The 16,759-nt window shown below is 46.0% G+C and overlaps 1 protein-coding gene across 1 annotated transcript in view; it reads left to right on the forward strand.

The window, feature by feature from the left end:
* Nucleotides 1-16,759, forward strand: part of LOC142586528 (uncharacterized) — a 202,885-nt gene that overhangs the window by 80,492 nt on the left and 105,634 nt on the right. The window contains exons 2-3 of the mRNA XM_075697660.1: nt 12,668-12,730; nt 14,630-14,796. Coding sequence (XP_075553775.1) covers nt 12,668-12,730; nt 14,630-14,796 — 230 coding nt within the window. The remainder of the gene's footprint in view (nt 1-12,667; nt 12,731-14,629; nt 14,797-16,759) is intronic.

A 16,759-nucleotide genomic window follows, 5' to 3' on the forward strand; every position in this document is an offset into this window, starting at 1 on the left:
TCGCTTAATTCAGTGCGCGTAATTCTTCGTGGTCTGCCTACACCTACTTGTCGTGCCTGACAGTCGATGTGGTATGAACTCTTCTTGCAGCTCTTGAGTAACAGAATATGGGGCACGTGTTTTTTCGCCCTCGCTTTCTGCGTAAATGCGTGAGGAGCAGATTCTCTGTGTAAAGAGGCGAACGTATGCTGCCAAGACTGAAGTTCGAGTTTTTCGCATCACCTAAAATGTGTAAATGTGCAAACAAATGCCATCTTCATTTTTTTTCTGAACGTGAGACTGGTCCGAATTTACTACTTTGTGGTTGCAACGTGGCTGCGTACCTATGTATGCGCATTCTTTTTGTTTCATCGACCTTCATCGTGGTTTTACTTCCCGTTTCTCTGTTCTTACTCGCATAGCAAATGGCTAGAGCGCGCTCGCTTAGGCCGCGCTGTCTTCCTTCATTTAAATAACGGCCCTATTATTCTTTAAACGTTTCCTTAGATATGCTGCAAATATAAAAAAGGGGGGATCGGATGGGTAAATAAGACTCTTCTGTGAGTTCATAATTGTTGACGGCGCACGCTTACAGTGCTCGAATGCCGTAGAAACCGCGGTCGCATAGCATTTCGTTTTGCTATCCTTCCTAACACGTGCTTGTTCAGAGCAAGTAATCAAGCCAGCGACGCAATAATGCGACTTGCGATCGGAAGGCAGAAAAATAAAAGCATATATGAAGTGCAGAGGCCGTATTTCGCACCCATTCATTTTATTTTCCACTCATGTCGCCCTTCATCATCGACTTGTAGGAAGCCGTGCCTCCACTATTGCCGGGATTGTCAACTCGGCTGGACGTATGACAAGAAATTAATAGAATCGAAGGAAAAGAATCCGTACAAAATACGCGTCCTGGTGAACAAACAACGCATTACTTAGAGAGTCGCTGTATTCAAAGCTTTGAAAGAAATTCACCCCAGCCACCGGTACCGTACAATCGGCCTTCATCCCCCGACCCCCTCTTTGTCCAGCGCACGGTGGCACCGTCAGCGTACCTAAATAAGACTAATAGAAATACATACAAAAGCTGAAGTGTAAAGAAATTCCAGCAGAACTTATGCAGTACAATGCTGAAGGAAACGCTGTGCAGTCGGAAGACACAAATTAATTAAAGAAAATAAAACACTGCCAGCAGTCGCGCCGCTGACTGCTCTCCAAGAGGCATATAAAGCCTCCAGTGGAGACTGAAATCTGAAACTGTAACTATCTGAAGCACCCCAGATGTAAATGGACTATAATCTCGTCGGGAGCCTCACGCACCAAAGTGCAAACCTGACTAGTGACGTCGCTGCCCCATCACACGTTTCCTCACATTTCTCAATCTCTTCGCATTGCTACCCATCGGGAGAAGACATCGATTTATGATTACACTGACCACTTCATCTTGCGTTGCTGGGGGGACAGAGTGTCAGTGATATATCTTGCGGATTTAAGTCGCACTTCGAAAATGCCTGAACTTCTACAATGTTGGCAGAACCCCTTTTTCTGCAGAGATACGCTCACCGCCGTAATAGCTGGCTCGAGTTTTCCTGTAAAGGGTGCACTGCCACATTATGAGCAGTCTAGAGGAGAAGGCAGCTTTCAAAACACACTCGTGTCAACATTAAAAACGGGAACTGATCGACGTGTCTCACTCGTACGTGCTTCTCATCCAGTAATATATTGATATCGAAAGGCCACCAGTAGCCGGCCGTAGCCTACGCTCTAATCCTCCCCTGACGAGAATAAGAGGAGAGCAGATCGTAGTATGAGACCTCGGCACTCTCATCTACTTGGCTCAGAAGGCGTGTTCTAAGCCGCGTGCACAGTGACGCTGATGTTAGCAGCGGATCCCTGCCTTTCTCTCATTCGTATCTCTCTCTTTTCATAACAGGAACAGAGCAGAGTGATGACATAATCACGGGAAATAACAAAAGTGCACAAGATGCGCGAGGTAGACACGTGAGAGAAGGAAAAGAACAGGCGATGTACCTCCCGTACGTGGCGGATGCACAAAAGCCTAAGTAAGGCAGCAAAAAGCGCACACAGCTATGCCGACGTAAAGGCGTGGTGGTGAATAAAAGAACGCTGCTCGCTGGAGCAATCGCATCGCGACGAGTAGCTTAGCGGGAGTCGACTACGGGACGTGGGACACCACGTCCACATCGCCTCGGGAGGCGTCGGCAGCAGCAATGACGACCGCTGGTTGGCAGAATTACTGCTCAGGATAAAAATTGAAACTAGCGGAAGGTACAGAAAGAAAAAAAAGATCCCCATGTGTGAGGCGCGGATGAGACGTTGGATAGCTGGTGGCAGTGCCATGTTCACTATGGTAAGGAATTAAAACGGGTGCAAGAATAGGAGTGTTGAACATGCAGCTGAACGCAGCGTGGTATGTATTCGTCTTCATCCACTTGCTTTCTGGTGCGGTCGTGAGTATAGTCGTGATTTCATTCATTCATTCATTCATTTTTGTTACTTTTACATGTTGATTTGGGAATTATCACACATATGTGGAAATTTCATGGCAGCAACGACTTTTCCCATGACACATACACACACATCTTTTACTTGTCTTTTGTTCCTATATATTTAGCTGCCTCAATCTCTAAATTATTCTGATGCAGATGATTGGAAGAATCTCTAGCGAAATATTTCTGTTTCGTGATAAATGACAAAGCGAATCCAGTGGGTCGATTCCGCTTTGTATATTTGTGGAGCCCGCGTGCCTAGTGCGTGGTATGTGCTGCTACATGGACCTTTATATATTTGCCGGCTACGATTCGCGTGTAATATAAACCTCAGCACCAAATGAACTCAGAAAGTAGCGTTCTTCAAGGCTTATGGTGATGGCGAGCAAATCCTCTCTCATAAGTGGTGCTAAATAAGCTTATATAACGCGAATCCGGTGCCGATTCCGTATTACAAATTTAAGCAGCAAAATTTGTCCGTGCTGCGCGCCGCGAAAATGAAGTCTCGTGCATATAATTAACCTCGAGTCGGCGCCCGCCACGTTCGAGTGCTCATCTCTAGTTCCTTCAATAGAGATTAGAATGAACCGACCTTTATTTTTTTACCTTCCTACGATAGACCACAAATTAAAGTGCGCGGATCATTGATTATTTAGCTTTGTGGTGCATTCCCGAAGCCAAGGGCCATCGATAATGAACTGACCCGGATCGGCAGAGATCTTCTGGTCCTCTTGGTCGGAGTTCTGTGCCCATTCGGAAAAATCCACTCCGGAGAGCTTTCGGAAACGAACACACAAAAGGAAGGAGGAGAAAAAGAAAGAGAGAGAGAGAGAGAGCCAAGCGCGCGCTCTCTCTCTCTTTCGCGAGCAAAAGTAAGGGCTGCATCACACGCTCTTATTTGCGAATGGATGGACATAGGAGCGCACCGAGCACTAATGACCTTGTCATTATTTTCCACCCTTCCGCCTTCCCATCCGCAGCTCGTTGTTCATGAGCAAAAGCCCTGGGGTCGGCCTTCGGAGGGGTCCGCCGGCGGAACCTGGGAGTAATAACGCGTGCACATTTCGCCGCTGTTTCTTGTGCGCGCTCCTCCTCCGTGCCTTTCCTTCAGAGCGGGAAGAAGGGAACCACGATCAATGGCACGGCACAGTATCAGGACAGGAGCGCGGCCTTGGTGGAGCAAAACGAAAGAGAAGGGGCGGGGAGAAAAAACGGTGGCCCCGGCGGCGCCTTATTAACGCCCACAAGGCACGTTATTTCTTGCGCGCCTCGCTCCCGGGCGCTGCGAGTAATCCGAGGCCGGCGCGCGCGCTCTTCGGGCCAGACAAACGACCTTCTCCTCCCATTGAGCAATGGCCGATACCCACCGGCCGGCCAGCCTTCTCCGGTGGCTCGACGCCTGGGTCAAGAGCAGCCACTGCTCCTCCCTATCGTTTTGCGGCCGTCCGGCGGTCTGGACATTCGCGGGCGCTACGCGCATTCCCCACCTTCCGACCCGGGGATCGCGAGATTGGCCAACACATAGACTACGGATTGCCTGCTTCGCTTCTGCAAGACCACAGGGCACAAGTGAGTGAGAGAGAGGGAGATACAAAGAAATAAATAGGGAGGACGAAAGGAACGTTGACCAAAAGAGCACTAAGCTTGCTACGCTATACACTGCGGGAGAAACACGCGGGGCACATAAGAGAGATAGAGCGGAAGGACGAAGAACCGGAACTACGCAAGTAACGGCGTATCGCGCAGTTAGAAGCGCTCTCGCATATCAATCGACCGCGACAAATCAGTCTACCTGATCTGGAAGCTGCGCATTTCTTCGTCGTCGGAGACGAGGGACTATAGGTTTCTTGGCATCCTGCAGGAAAGAAATACACCGAGCCTTCATTATGCAGAAGCTGGTGGGCGGAAATTGGGAGGAGTGACAAACTGTGGCTTCGAATGCGAAAATTGCGTCGCATCCGCGTCCCGAACTGGGTAACACGCGTCGGTGGCTTCAAATTGGACTTTCAGAGTTAGCGTCTCCAGTGAAACGGATGTCATTTCTTTCGTCGCTTCTCTGCGAGTAACGCACTCGATTGTCACTTGACATATTCGGCTGTCGATCGAAGGGACCCGTCCGTTTTTTGCTGCGGTGACTTGCCTTAGCAGCGGGAAGGGTACTAATTCTGCTGGGGTGCTTATCAGTTGGTTCTTTGGAGTGCGATCGCAATCCCTACAAACAGCCGGCCGGACAACTCTGTGGCTGCAATCATGGCCGCCTGTCACCACCTCTCCTCTAGGACAGTGTTCGTACACCATCAAGGGGGAATAAGCGGCGTCCTTTTAACCGTGCTGACGCGTAATTTGATGCACGTCTAACAAATCCACTTTAGTAAAGGTTAGAGCGTGGTGCACAGTAGGTTCTCGATTTATATCCGCAGTTTGACATTTATTCATAATTAGAAGTCCCGAGTTCATCACGATACTTGGTCCATCGGTCGAATCCCAAAGGCCCAAAGTCACACAGTCCAAATAACTCTAAGGTCATGAGAAACGCGATAGAGGAGAGTCCACATGGGATTACTTAAAATCCACCCAAAAACGAGTGATCACATTACGAGCATTCATGCTCGTTCGCGGGCTGACAGGACGAAATTGAAGTTGCTTAATCGATTCTTCTTTCACTGCACTTCAGTTTCCGTAGTGCAGCAGTGTCGGTCGCATTGGGAAACTCTTTTTTACTTTGGACATTGCAACAGAACGTTCAGGTGCAGCTACTTAAATCCGGTTTAAACACCGTAGTATTCATAAAGAGCGCACAACACCCTATTTCGCTCTCTTTTTCTCTTTGATCTTTATAAACAAAAATCTACGACTTTTCCTTGCTTTCTTTAATGATAACACTTGCGACAAATGACTAAGCCCTATAGAAGACTAGCTCCAAAGAGCCCGCACGCAGCGCACATAGCTTGGAACTTGGTGTGAAACATTGGAAGGACGGCGACGCAGCAGCTGCACGCACGCCGGCGTTAGTGGCCACGGCGAGAGCGAAAACAAGGAGATACAGTAAACGCTGCGGGGCACTCAAAGTGGTAAAGCTTTTCTGCCCCGAGGATCTCGTGCTGAGTAACAAGCCGCCGGAGAGAAAACAAATCCCGGGATCTGGCCCGGAGGCCGGACTGTCTCCCATCTTATCCGACGAAAAGTGACGAGGAAAGCCGCGTGGAGAAGCGTGGATGCTTGGACAAGGGTAAGCAACTTCCCAGTAAATGGGAAAAAAAGAAAGAAAAGTAGACAGGAATGGACCTTTCGAAAACTTCAAGGGACAATCGCTGCCATTGACATGAATCGGAGAAGTTAAAGCTGCCAAAGGGCCTTAAAGTTTTATCGATCTTATTGCCAAGTTTAACCACAGTCTGCATGTCTCAATGAACTCACGAAGAAAAATTGGAGGACGCTTAAGCTTCGCCTTCAAGAGTGGAACGCGATAGCGTTATCGCACTCCGTTCGGACCGCCCACTCATTCGCTCGGCATGCTCTTGACGAGACGAAGGGGAGAAGCGGGCGAGTGGCGCGCCACCTGTCGGGGCAGCACCGTACATTGCGAGGAGGGGGTCTTCTGTGTTTGCCGCAAGATGGCTCTGCGTGTGTGCCAAGCGCAGAAGAAATGTAGCAAAAACGTACTTCGCTACTCGTTTCACTGCGACTTCTGTAATTTAAATGCGCATAATTACCGATATACTACGCAGTATAACTTTCTACGACACGTTTCTAAGGCCACACCGCATTCACTAGAGGCGCTTTTGTTCCGCTTTGAACCATCGAACTCATGGCTGAGCGGTAGCGTCTCCGTCTCACACTCCGGAGACCCTGGTTCAATTCCCACCCAGCCCATCTTGCAAGTTGTTTTTATTTATGAATTGCCTTCCGGGGTTTTTCGCTCACGGCCAACGCTGACGACACCGGCTTTTCTGCGACACGAGCTCCTTAACGCTGTCGCGTTAAAATGCAAACATTCCAATAGCAAATACGGTTACTGCACCACAACGTCGCCATGACTTAGATGTACGGGGACTCTCCGCTGTTAGGAGAAACACAGCGCTATACCTCAAACATTTCGTCTACTTTAGAAGGAAAAACGTTGCTGATATCACACTTGGCACCATCTATTAGTAAAATATGCCTCTGCGATTCCATACGCCTACATATACGTATTAGGCTGCTTTAAATTTTGAAAGCAAATGTAGTGTTTCCCCAGAAGAGTGGATGACCCTATATAGACTTCTCAACCGCCCACCCGTCAATTACAACTGCAGGGACGTGAATGTTCAAGCAATGCGCTCTCGCGCTGTTTGAATTCTTACGGTAACACATGCAAGTGTTTTTGACGCCTATGATGCGAGCTGAGACGGAACAAACCCAAAATGAGAGCCCATAAGCGTCCTTTATAGATCTAAATAATGGAAGCGACCCCAGGAGTAATTCAATGTTTCGAGCTCAGGCCCCGCTTCTGCGTTTACATTGATTTTTCTTGCAATATCAAATATGTAGATAGAAGCAGCTTGAATACGCTTATTCTGTCTGGGATCCTATGCATGTAAAATTTACCAGTGCCCTGGAACTTGATAAGAATAACTCGACTCGTTTTATTCTCTCCAATTAAAATTGCACTGCTAGCATAACCACCATAAAAGCCAGCCTTTCCCTTTTGTCTCTAGCTTCGCGTCAAAAACTTGGCCGCTTGAATTTATTTCATAACATATACTACCATACTGTTCTTCAGGACAAATTTATTCTATCACCGCAATATATGTCCCATCGCATTTATCATCGCCATAAGGTAGGTATTCCATTTTATAAAACAAAAACTTTTTCCGAATCTCTTCTTCTCCGCACAGCAATCGAGTGGAGCCACCTTCCTGCTGACATTGATTCAATCATTGATAACCGACGTTATCGCGAGGTACTAACCACCATTGTATAAGCACATGCCTGTTTGAAATTGTAATTATAACTCACTGTATCTTGCTGTTCCCTTTATGATTGTATTTTTTCTCACTCCCCCTTGTAATGCCATTGACCTTCAGCATAAATAAATAAATAAATAAATAAATAAATAAATAAATAAATAAATAAATAAATAAATAATATGTGCTGACGAAAGACGCATTCTGGAAGGTGTCCTGATATCATTAATTGTGTGGCATGATTTTTTCTTACCTAGAAGCTTAATGCATAAATTTTGACAATCTGTTATTCAGTTAAATAATGATGATTGCACGTAAGCTCTTTCCACTAGTGAAAAGAAAAGGGTTAATTAACCATTTATTATTAGTACAACGAGGCCAGGTTTTTGGTGGCTCCGGTGTTATTTCTTACAAAACTCTCCCCTTAGTTTCTGTTTGCTGAAACGATGACTTCAAACAAGCATTGCAATGTTTATTAGCATAGCACCCCAAGCTCTTCGATTATTAAAGTTGAAGCTGTCCTTCCTTTCCTTGAAGCGTAGTACCAGGTTAATGTGGGACACTCTTAACAAATGAACGCCCCTAACATCTTTCGGTTCGCGCTGCAAGAAAATTTCTAAAACTTGTATTTTTGGTGAGGATAGGTGTTGGGGGCGGGGCGATGAGTATTACATTGGGTGTCAGTTACAAACAATGCAATTTTTTTTCAGTTCTTCTCTACATCTCCGATTATAGTGACATAGCGCTAATCAACAATCAGTAAAAGAATCCTATAAAGCGCTGAAGGCGTATCTGCTAAGAAATGGCTCATTTTTCATTACTCTGTTTACAATTTTAGCATGTCTTTGTGCAAAAAAGGTCTCTCTCCTGCTCTGTCGATACGTGCGTGTATCAAGTTCAACACTGGATTACGCCCGTGAACCTTTCTTTACACTTTCCTCGCGAATTGCTCAAGATAGGGAATCGAAACAAGACAAACAGGCCACAGGAAAGCGGAGGTTTGAGCTGACATAGTGGGCGAGCAAAGGAAGCTTCAGTCAAGTGCCAACGTCCTGACAAAGGGACATGTGTTCGTCAGGGTGTCTCCGAGTCTTCGTCGCCTTCACAAATACAAGTCCCTTTGTCGAAACGTTGACTCCGGACAGAGGCCCTTTCGCCCATTCACAATAGGGAAACGTGCCCTTTTTAGAGAGAGAACTATAGGAAACAGTATTTTTTTTGGTCATACAAACCTTTCGACAGGTTAGAGACAGGTTAGAAACGTTCACACTTGTTGCAACCGAATTTTCATCTGCCCTGCATTATCTTCCATACCGCGGGGCAAAAACACCATTTCTTTTCCTGTGGCGAGGAATGGAAATTTCGTCGCGATTCTCAGAATGCACATTAATGCCTTCCCTTAGTTTGCCTTTGTGTATTCTATTATATCTTTTGCTTGCATGATTTGCACTACGGAAGTTAGACTGAATAACTTTGTCAGCGATAGAGCAGTGTAATCCTGCGCGTTTTGGAACAGCATGTCCTCACGCGACATTTGCGCGAGCACGTTAATTAATTCGGCAATCACGTCACCAATTAACACTATGAGCCATACGCTATGCGGACTGCAAAAGGTTGCTTTTTCAAACTATTGAGAAGTTCGAATACACAAGCTTTGTTGATCGTGAGGCGCGTTCTTGGTGAATAACAAGGAAGTTCCTTCAGTACTACCTTCTATTTGCTTGTTTCACTTTACCTTTATTTCCTCACTCTTACCTTAAGATAGACTGGATTGCGGTTCACTCTGGCGTAAGTGCCGAGAAAGAGAGAAGCAAGAAAATGCAGAGGGGTTAACCTGAAGAGTGGTTGGGGGGGGGGGGGGTGCATGTCAGGCTTGCTATCCTGCACTGAGGGAGAGTTGATATAAAGACGAAACAAGGGAGAAAGAAGGCGAGAGGAAGATGACTAGCTGCACGCACACGGGAAAATTCACAGCAAGTCTGTAAAACGGTCCCCGAGACCTGTCGACTTGAAGTACTGTAGCTACGCCCTCGTCTTTCTGCACCAGCGACGAGATCACAGCACAACAGCAAATTTACAGCACAACAGAACACGAGCAATGTAGCATGGGCATCACCGACTCAAAGGCGCGTCTGGGGGGAAGAAAAAAAGAGATGTATATTTATCCGGCCACACGGTTTGTCCAAGTATATAGAAACATGCTGGAATATTGAATTTCAAGAGCTGTCGTGATACAGCTGGCGTTGCTTACTTAGTAGAGGTCCCGTGCTGCCTCTGAACTGTCGGCCCTTGTTGTCTTTCTTAGCCGGGGAGAGTTCCGTCCTTTATAGCTAAATTTGTCGACTAACTATGGCGTCGTAAACATTGTGCCACTCTGTCCTCAAAAATGTGGCAGTATCGCCCAAAAGGCGAAGCATTGATTGCGCTAGCAAATTAGACAGCTATACGCAGTAAAATTAGTAGATTCATTAGCTCTATACAGTGCTATAAACATTATCATATTAACTAAATTAACAAGCACGGTACCCCGCTTGCACAAACAAACATGAACACCTCTCACTCTATGACCTCAGACACACGCTGTCAAAATGCTGGCGTGATGAAGAGCGGCTGCAGCGGCGCGCGAATTCCCCTTCGTGCTGCCACTCGCTTAAACGCAGACCAGGTGCGCGAAAAGACCGCGCACACGAAGCCATCAGCTATCTCGGGTCGGCTAGCCTTCCAACCCAGCGCAGATTATCCCCAAGATAAGACTCACGCGGGCGCGCTCAGCGCAGCCGCGGCCGGAGTAGAAGCGGATACGCGTGCAACCCTGCCCAACTTCTTCCCCTCCCACCTACTGGCGTGAGCACATCTTCCCGCCTCCCTCCCCCCTTGTGGGCGCGAAAAGTCAGCTCGCACCCTCCCCGGCTCCTTCACTCACGTGCGCGAGACGATGCTACCGCACCAAGCCAGCATCCCCCTCGGCTCCCACTCACACGCTTTCCCTTGCACTTACAGAATACGGCGCACAGCCGATACCTTATCGCACTTTGACATTATGCGGAGCCTCACGGCGACGCTAACGCCGACGACAGTGGTGGTGGAGATTTGCCAGGAGTGTTCGTATAATTGATATCGCAATAAAAATGGTTAACTATGCTTAGCTGCTTCTTGGTTTCTCATAGTGAAAGCTCCAACCATGAGTGACATCGCATAACAAAGAAAGTGAACTTGAAAATATACTATATACTGTTTCACTGTGTTATCACCGAAAGACGTGGAAAAAAATCATGGCTGTACTGACGTTTCCATCAAGACTCTTGATGGAGGCCGCACCCCCGCCCAAACATTCATATATATATATATATATATATATATATATATATATATATATATATATATATATATATATATATATATAGTGAAAGAATATATAGTATATTTTCAAGTTCACTTTCTTTGTTACGCCATGGTACTCATGGTTGGAGCTTTCACTATAAGAAACCAAGAAGCAGCTAACCGTAGTTCACCGTTTTCATTGCGATACCAATTATATGGACACTATATATATATATATATATATATATATATATATATATATATATATATATATATATATATATATATATATATATATATATATATATATATATATATATATATTGTTTGGCTTAATCATGGATTATCAGTGTGTACTCGTCATATCAGATGAGGAGCTTTCGCAATTTCGCTGACGTCGCGTGGCACGCAAGCGAAATGTGGATAGCTCGAAAACATTTTGACCAATCGTGGAGGGCTGATTGCAGAAATGGAATAGAAAAGTTTGGAATAGCTTTACTAGCGCCCCTGGCCTAGCTTGACTTTAAAACGAGGCGAAACGCCTCATTTCTACAGCGTCATCTCGTTCGCCTCTGGTTCGCTTGAATTTGATGTCTTCGATTCCACGATGGTAACATAGTTTATCGCTATCAATTCTGATCAGTTCACATTTCTCTTTCTTTTTCCCGCACGAAACTAGTGAAGATATTGCGTTAAGCTAGCGCTGACGCCTTCGCCTTGCACTCCCAGCGGAACAGAACGTTGACGTCATAGCGGTACCACAGTCGTACTTCGTTTTTACAACAACGCTCTTTGTGCTGGCTGCATTTCTCAGATTAGAACACGCGGCCACAAAATTTTCGAACCATACCAAAATGTTTTCATCCATGAAACTGCATTGCCAATATCCACTTAAATTGTTTATTAGTAAGCAAGCCTGATCCCTTCTTTGAACTATATTTGGTGTTACAGCGTATGTAGCTGCGAAATCTTGATGTCTCGTTGTACGAACCTACTGTCGTCTAGTTGATATCCGCAAAACTTGGCAAAGGGATCCTTGCGGAGTGGGTCGCTGTGCTTTCCAAAAAAAGTATAACACGCGAATTTGCAGAATCATTTATCAAGGAACCAACCCTCGCAGTGTTTTCCCACTAAAGTTCATCCTAAGTGAATAAATTTTATGAGTACCTATTGCGGGACGAGAAATTGGCTCGTGTCACCTAGCTCGTTTTTTATTATTATTTCTTTTACTTTTATGCTGCGTCTATTCTCGGCCTTCAAAGTTCGTTGGTTGTGAATAACAAACCACTATATGTCATTTTTATTACTCTAAGCTAATGTTGTTATCATTCTGTGTTCTTCCTACCTTTACGCCACGCGTCTTTTGCTATACTCCACTGCGGGCTCGTTCACCTTTTTCCTAGTATACTCAAAAAACGAGGCCTAGAGGGACAACGTTCTGATTTACTTATTAGATGAATACTTCAGCGTGCTAACAAAACATGCTTAATGCTTTATGTGATATTCCCACATTATACGCACCGACACTCGTCATCGGGAGATTTTCTCTTACAACTTTGCTCGCTCGGACACCACGATTTGGCTTCGAACGCTAGGACACTACCCTTGGCATTGTCATCAAATTTGTCCGTCTGATTTTATTTTTTTGTGGTTCCGTATAGTTGTATAGCGGACTTTCAACACTACCGATAGCTATAAACTTTTCTCTCTCTTTCTGAAAATGTGGAATTATCGCGTTCTGTTGCGCTTGGTGCGTACGTTCGCTACTCAGTACATTTTTTCCCGAATGCCTCATCGGTAACGTTGAGACCTGGAGTTTTCCACTTGCGATTTTGCTATATTTGATCAATAGGCATTTACTGTTGAAGTGTCTAACAACCATGTTCGTTTCTCTCTTCATTGTCACTTAAGGGTCCAACCTTGTCGGCAAGTTCACGACATCCGTAAAGAAGTTTGTCCAAGATGTTGAGTTCGGTGAGTACTCTATAACTACGCTTTTCTCATGTCTAGCTTTTTTTTTCTAAAAACTTTGGCTGTATGTGGCTACGGCAAGTTCGCTGTCCCTCTTGCATATAATTGCGGGGAAATTGATGAGCCCAATTTGGTAGTGACACACACCTCTCGGTCGCTCAATGGTTGTACCTTATTCTACATAGCTCCTCCGGCGACAACCCTTATAGATAGCCGTAGGGATGCTGTCTGCACCACTTTCTATGCCAAATTTGCGAGTTTGGAAGGAATCGTTCTGAATAGGCTTCTTTATAATAATGCCCTGCTACTGGCTGCTGTTAAGGCAGGGCAGAAGCAATATTTTTCTCAAGCAACAACGATAAAATTGAAGCTGTTCATAGTTTTCATCTGTTACGTGCCACTAGAAAGAAGCCTGTTCTGGTGGCTTGGAGAAATCCAGATCACAAGTGGAAGAATATAAAGAGAGAAACTACTATATACTGTCTGTCTCTCCAACTACTAAGCGTTCCTTAGCTCAAGCCCTGTAGACACATGTACAGAAAGAAGCACTCATATAACCAAGAAAATGGGAGTACTTCAAACATTTATTTCATACCTACCTTATTTGATGCGCTTCCCGCTGTACGACATTCGTAAACGGTAACGGACACTAGAAACTAAGACTCCCGAATGCTACCACCTGAGGCTGAAAACGCAAGCCTCATGCATAGGCCGATTCAAAGTATCACTATTCCTTTTGGATATTCAACAAAGAATTGTTTTTGTTTTTTTCATAGAGCTGGCACTGGTACTGGTTGTCGGATAGAGGGATGAGAATTCGGCGTTTCCGAAGTTTCAAGTGCCGGCACCTTCGCCCGCGAGAAAAACATGAATGACATGAATCATGTACGGCATTAACCCTGTGATGCCCACAGTTCCATGTCAAGAAAAATTTAAACAACCTGTTCACCTTTATTTCTGGTCATGGGGCACTCATTCCTGTGAAAAAGAAAAGAAATGTGATTTATTTTCAATCTAATTATTAAAGTAATTAATTAATTAACATTTGATTTCTTGAAACATTCTGAACTAAAACTGTCCTACAGCATATCCAAAACACAACTACGAACTTTGCGTCAAGTTTCTCGCGTTTAAATGAGCTTTTTGAGGCATCAAATTAATTGTAGCATATATGACATTTTAAGCATTGCGAGATTAAAATTTTAAAAGGAACAAAACTAATCGAAACAGAGAACCGCATTTCGTTCTCACGCATTTACGTGCAAAACATAGCGCTTGTGACGAAATCCATTGATGAACTGTGTGAAGGGGCTGCTGTGGCATTTTACGTACGCCCGAATGCTGTAAGGTGATGCGCAGAGCTTTACTCGAGCTTGGTTTGGCACCGGTCAGAATGCAGTCGGAGCTCCAGTATCCACTGGAGCTCCGACTGCGACTCAGTTTTGGTCAATGCACTATGATCTGGGAACATTTAGAAGTGAGTTATACACGGCGAAAATACAGAATTAAACAGAAGATAAAGATTCCCGTCATGGGATGCCAAATCATTTTTTCTAAGAATGGAATACCGAAAATGGTGGTATTAGAAAAATCGAGTACCTGTTATCTGTAAGAATGAATTCATACGATGACGAAGATTACGTAATCATACCATTCTGTTTCATCTGGCCTGCTACGCGCGATAAATTGTCAGTACTGGTTATTCAGAAGGACTTCCGAACGGATGCGACCGGAGTTCTACATCATTGCTTCGGTTTGTGACGCTAAATATCAATCAAATTGGGGTTCACGAGTGCGTTGCTTTGGCGGCACGTGTTTTTTTCTGCTGCGTCATGGCGCTCCTGCGGTGTTTCTTGATCTCTTCAAAAGGCCTGAACGAGAACGAATGGCGTTGCCTTGCAGACCACACGCGCGAAGGCGCGGTCCAGACGAGTGAAAGGCTCTTCATGGCCGAACAGAAGGTCAGCGAGTCCTATCAGACGGTCAAGTGCGCCCTGATCAAGCTGCACGAACGGTACGAGGCCTCCAAGGCGGAGCGGAACATCGTCCACCGCTACGCCCTCTTCAAGGTTGGTGCAATTTTCGCCATCGCAGAGCCGCCTTAGCTCAATCAAAGAACTCTGGCTCAATGCTGGGCACGCGTTGGTCGCAAGTTGGTCGCATGCGCGGCGTGCGATTCGGCGCCGCGTGCGGCGGATTTGGTTGAGAACCTGTTGAGTGTGGCTGCCGATGCGAATGGTCGTACGACCGATCGCACCCAAAATCGCACCATGTGTCTCGGGCTTTACGCGCACTGTGTTTCTAGGCGAAGGAAGTGTTGAATTTAATTGTGGGGTTTTACGTGCCAAAACCACGATTTGATTATAGGGCACGCCGTATAGCGGCGGACTCCGAATAAATTTTGACCACCAGGGGATCTTTAACGTGCCCCCAATGCATTGGACGCGGACGTATTTGCATTCCACCCCATCGAAATGCGGCCGCCGCTGCCGGGATTTGATCCCGCGACCTCGTGCTTAGCAGCGCAACACCATAGCCCCTGAGCCAGCGTTACGTGTTTACGGAAGTTTGTACTCAAACACAAATGTACAGTCGGCGTCACCCTTGCGTGGAGCGCGGGAACGGCTGCCGCCGGGCCGCTCCGCCGCCAGCCAGCGACGTCTGGCGGTAGCTGCTGGGCTCGAGATCAAAAGCGTCTGGGCACGGGGGGAGGCCACGGCCGGACTCGAGCGGCAGCGGCAAGAACGCGCGCCGCTGCCGCTCGATTCCGGCCGTGGGCAGGCGCGCTCGGGCCTAGCCACTGCCGCCAGACGTCGCTGGCTGGCGGCAGCCGTTCCCGCGCTCCACGCAAGGGTGACGCCGACTGTAGGCAGCGCGCCCGTTTAGTCTATATCGGCTGTGCCACACCTCTTACACCTGCAAGTTATAACGTCGCGTTTGTGATACGTACACGGTGGAAGCGCTTTAGAAAAGACTGAGCAAAAGTTTCGTTTAGAAGCCCGATTCTTTGTCGTCACGGCGGAAATCGACGCCCATTCGTTTCTAGTAGAGTGTGACATGTGTGAAACCGGCCAGTAAGAAATCGACAAAGAAGCGAACTGACATTTTGCGGCTTGCCTATACAACGCTCTTGCTGTGCTTCTCCTTGCTCCCGTTTACGGTCTGTTTTTCGGACTCGGTCTCGAGTATATATACCAACTGACCCTACTCTGGTTTTATGTCCGCAGATTATCCGGCAATTTGCAGTGATGTAAGTCGAGCTTCTATAGCTGTACTTTCTCAGAACTGTACACATACACTGCGTTCGCTGCATATAGAATGAGAAAGGGTCGCACAGGTGAAGAAGGAAAAGAAGCGGTGGCAAAAGGCTCTCTGTAAAACTGACACACCGCTAGAAATGCGAGGTGCTCTACTTTTTTATAACATTGCGTGTGTGATCGTTCGTATAACATTGGTAGTACTGAAGGCTTCTACGGGTGAGAAAGAAAAGAAGCCGCTCCCTCAATGTACCACACCCCGCAGATCCCTCGTGCATTTCTCGTTATGTATAAAGAGAGACATGCATATATTCGCGGCCATTTACTCGTGATCTGTGAAGCCATCGAATTGTGCATCTCAAGGTAAACTATAAATAAATTATGTGAAATGCTTGAACCTTCGCTTACATGAAGGTGCGGACTCGTGCAGCATTGACGGGACTCGGAAGGGCTGGTGTGTATATATATATATATATATATATATATATATATATATATATATATATATATATATATATATATATATATATATATATATCAAAGCAGGTCTGTCTCTCCTTAATGACCTTGTCGTGACCATTCGTATAAATGTGGTAAAGTGTATTTTTGTAAGCATATTAATTACCATACATAACCTTTAACTAGCATGCTTTGAGGCTAACGCAGCAGTAGCATACATTTTTTGCTTGCGGTAGTGCCTCTCGCCTTATTGCGTTATAGCATTACAATGCGAGAGCGCTCAAGCTATGGGCCAAGTGAAACCAACTGGTCGGTT

The sequence above is a fragment of the Dermacentor variabilis genome, chromosome 1 (assembly GCF_050947875.1).
Source record: "Dermacentor variabilis isolate Ectoservices chromosome 1, ASM5094787v1, whole genome shotgun sequence".
In the NCBI taxonomy this organism is placed as follows: Eukaryota; Metazoa; Arthropoda; class Arachnida; order Ixodida; family Ixodidae; genus Dermacentor; species Dermacentor variabilis.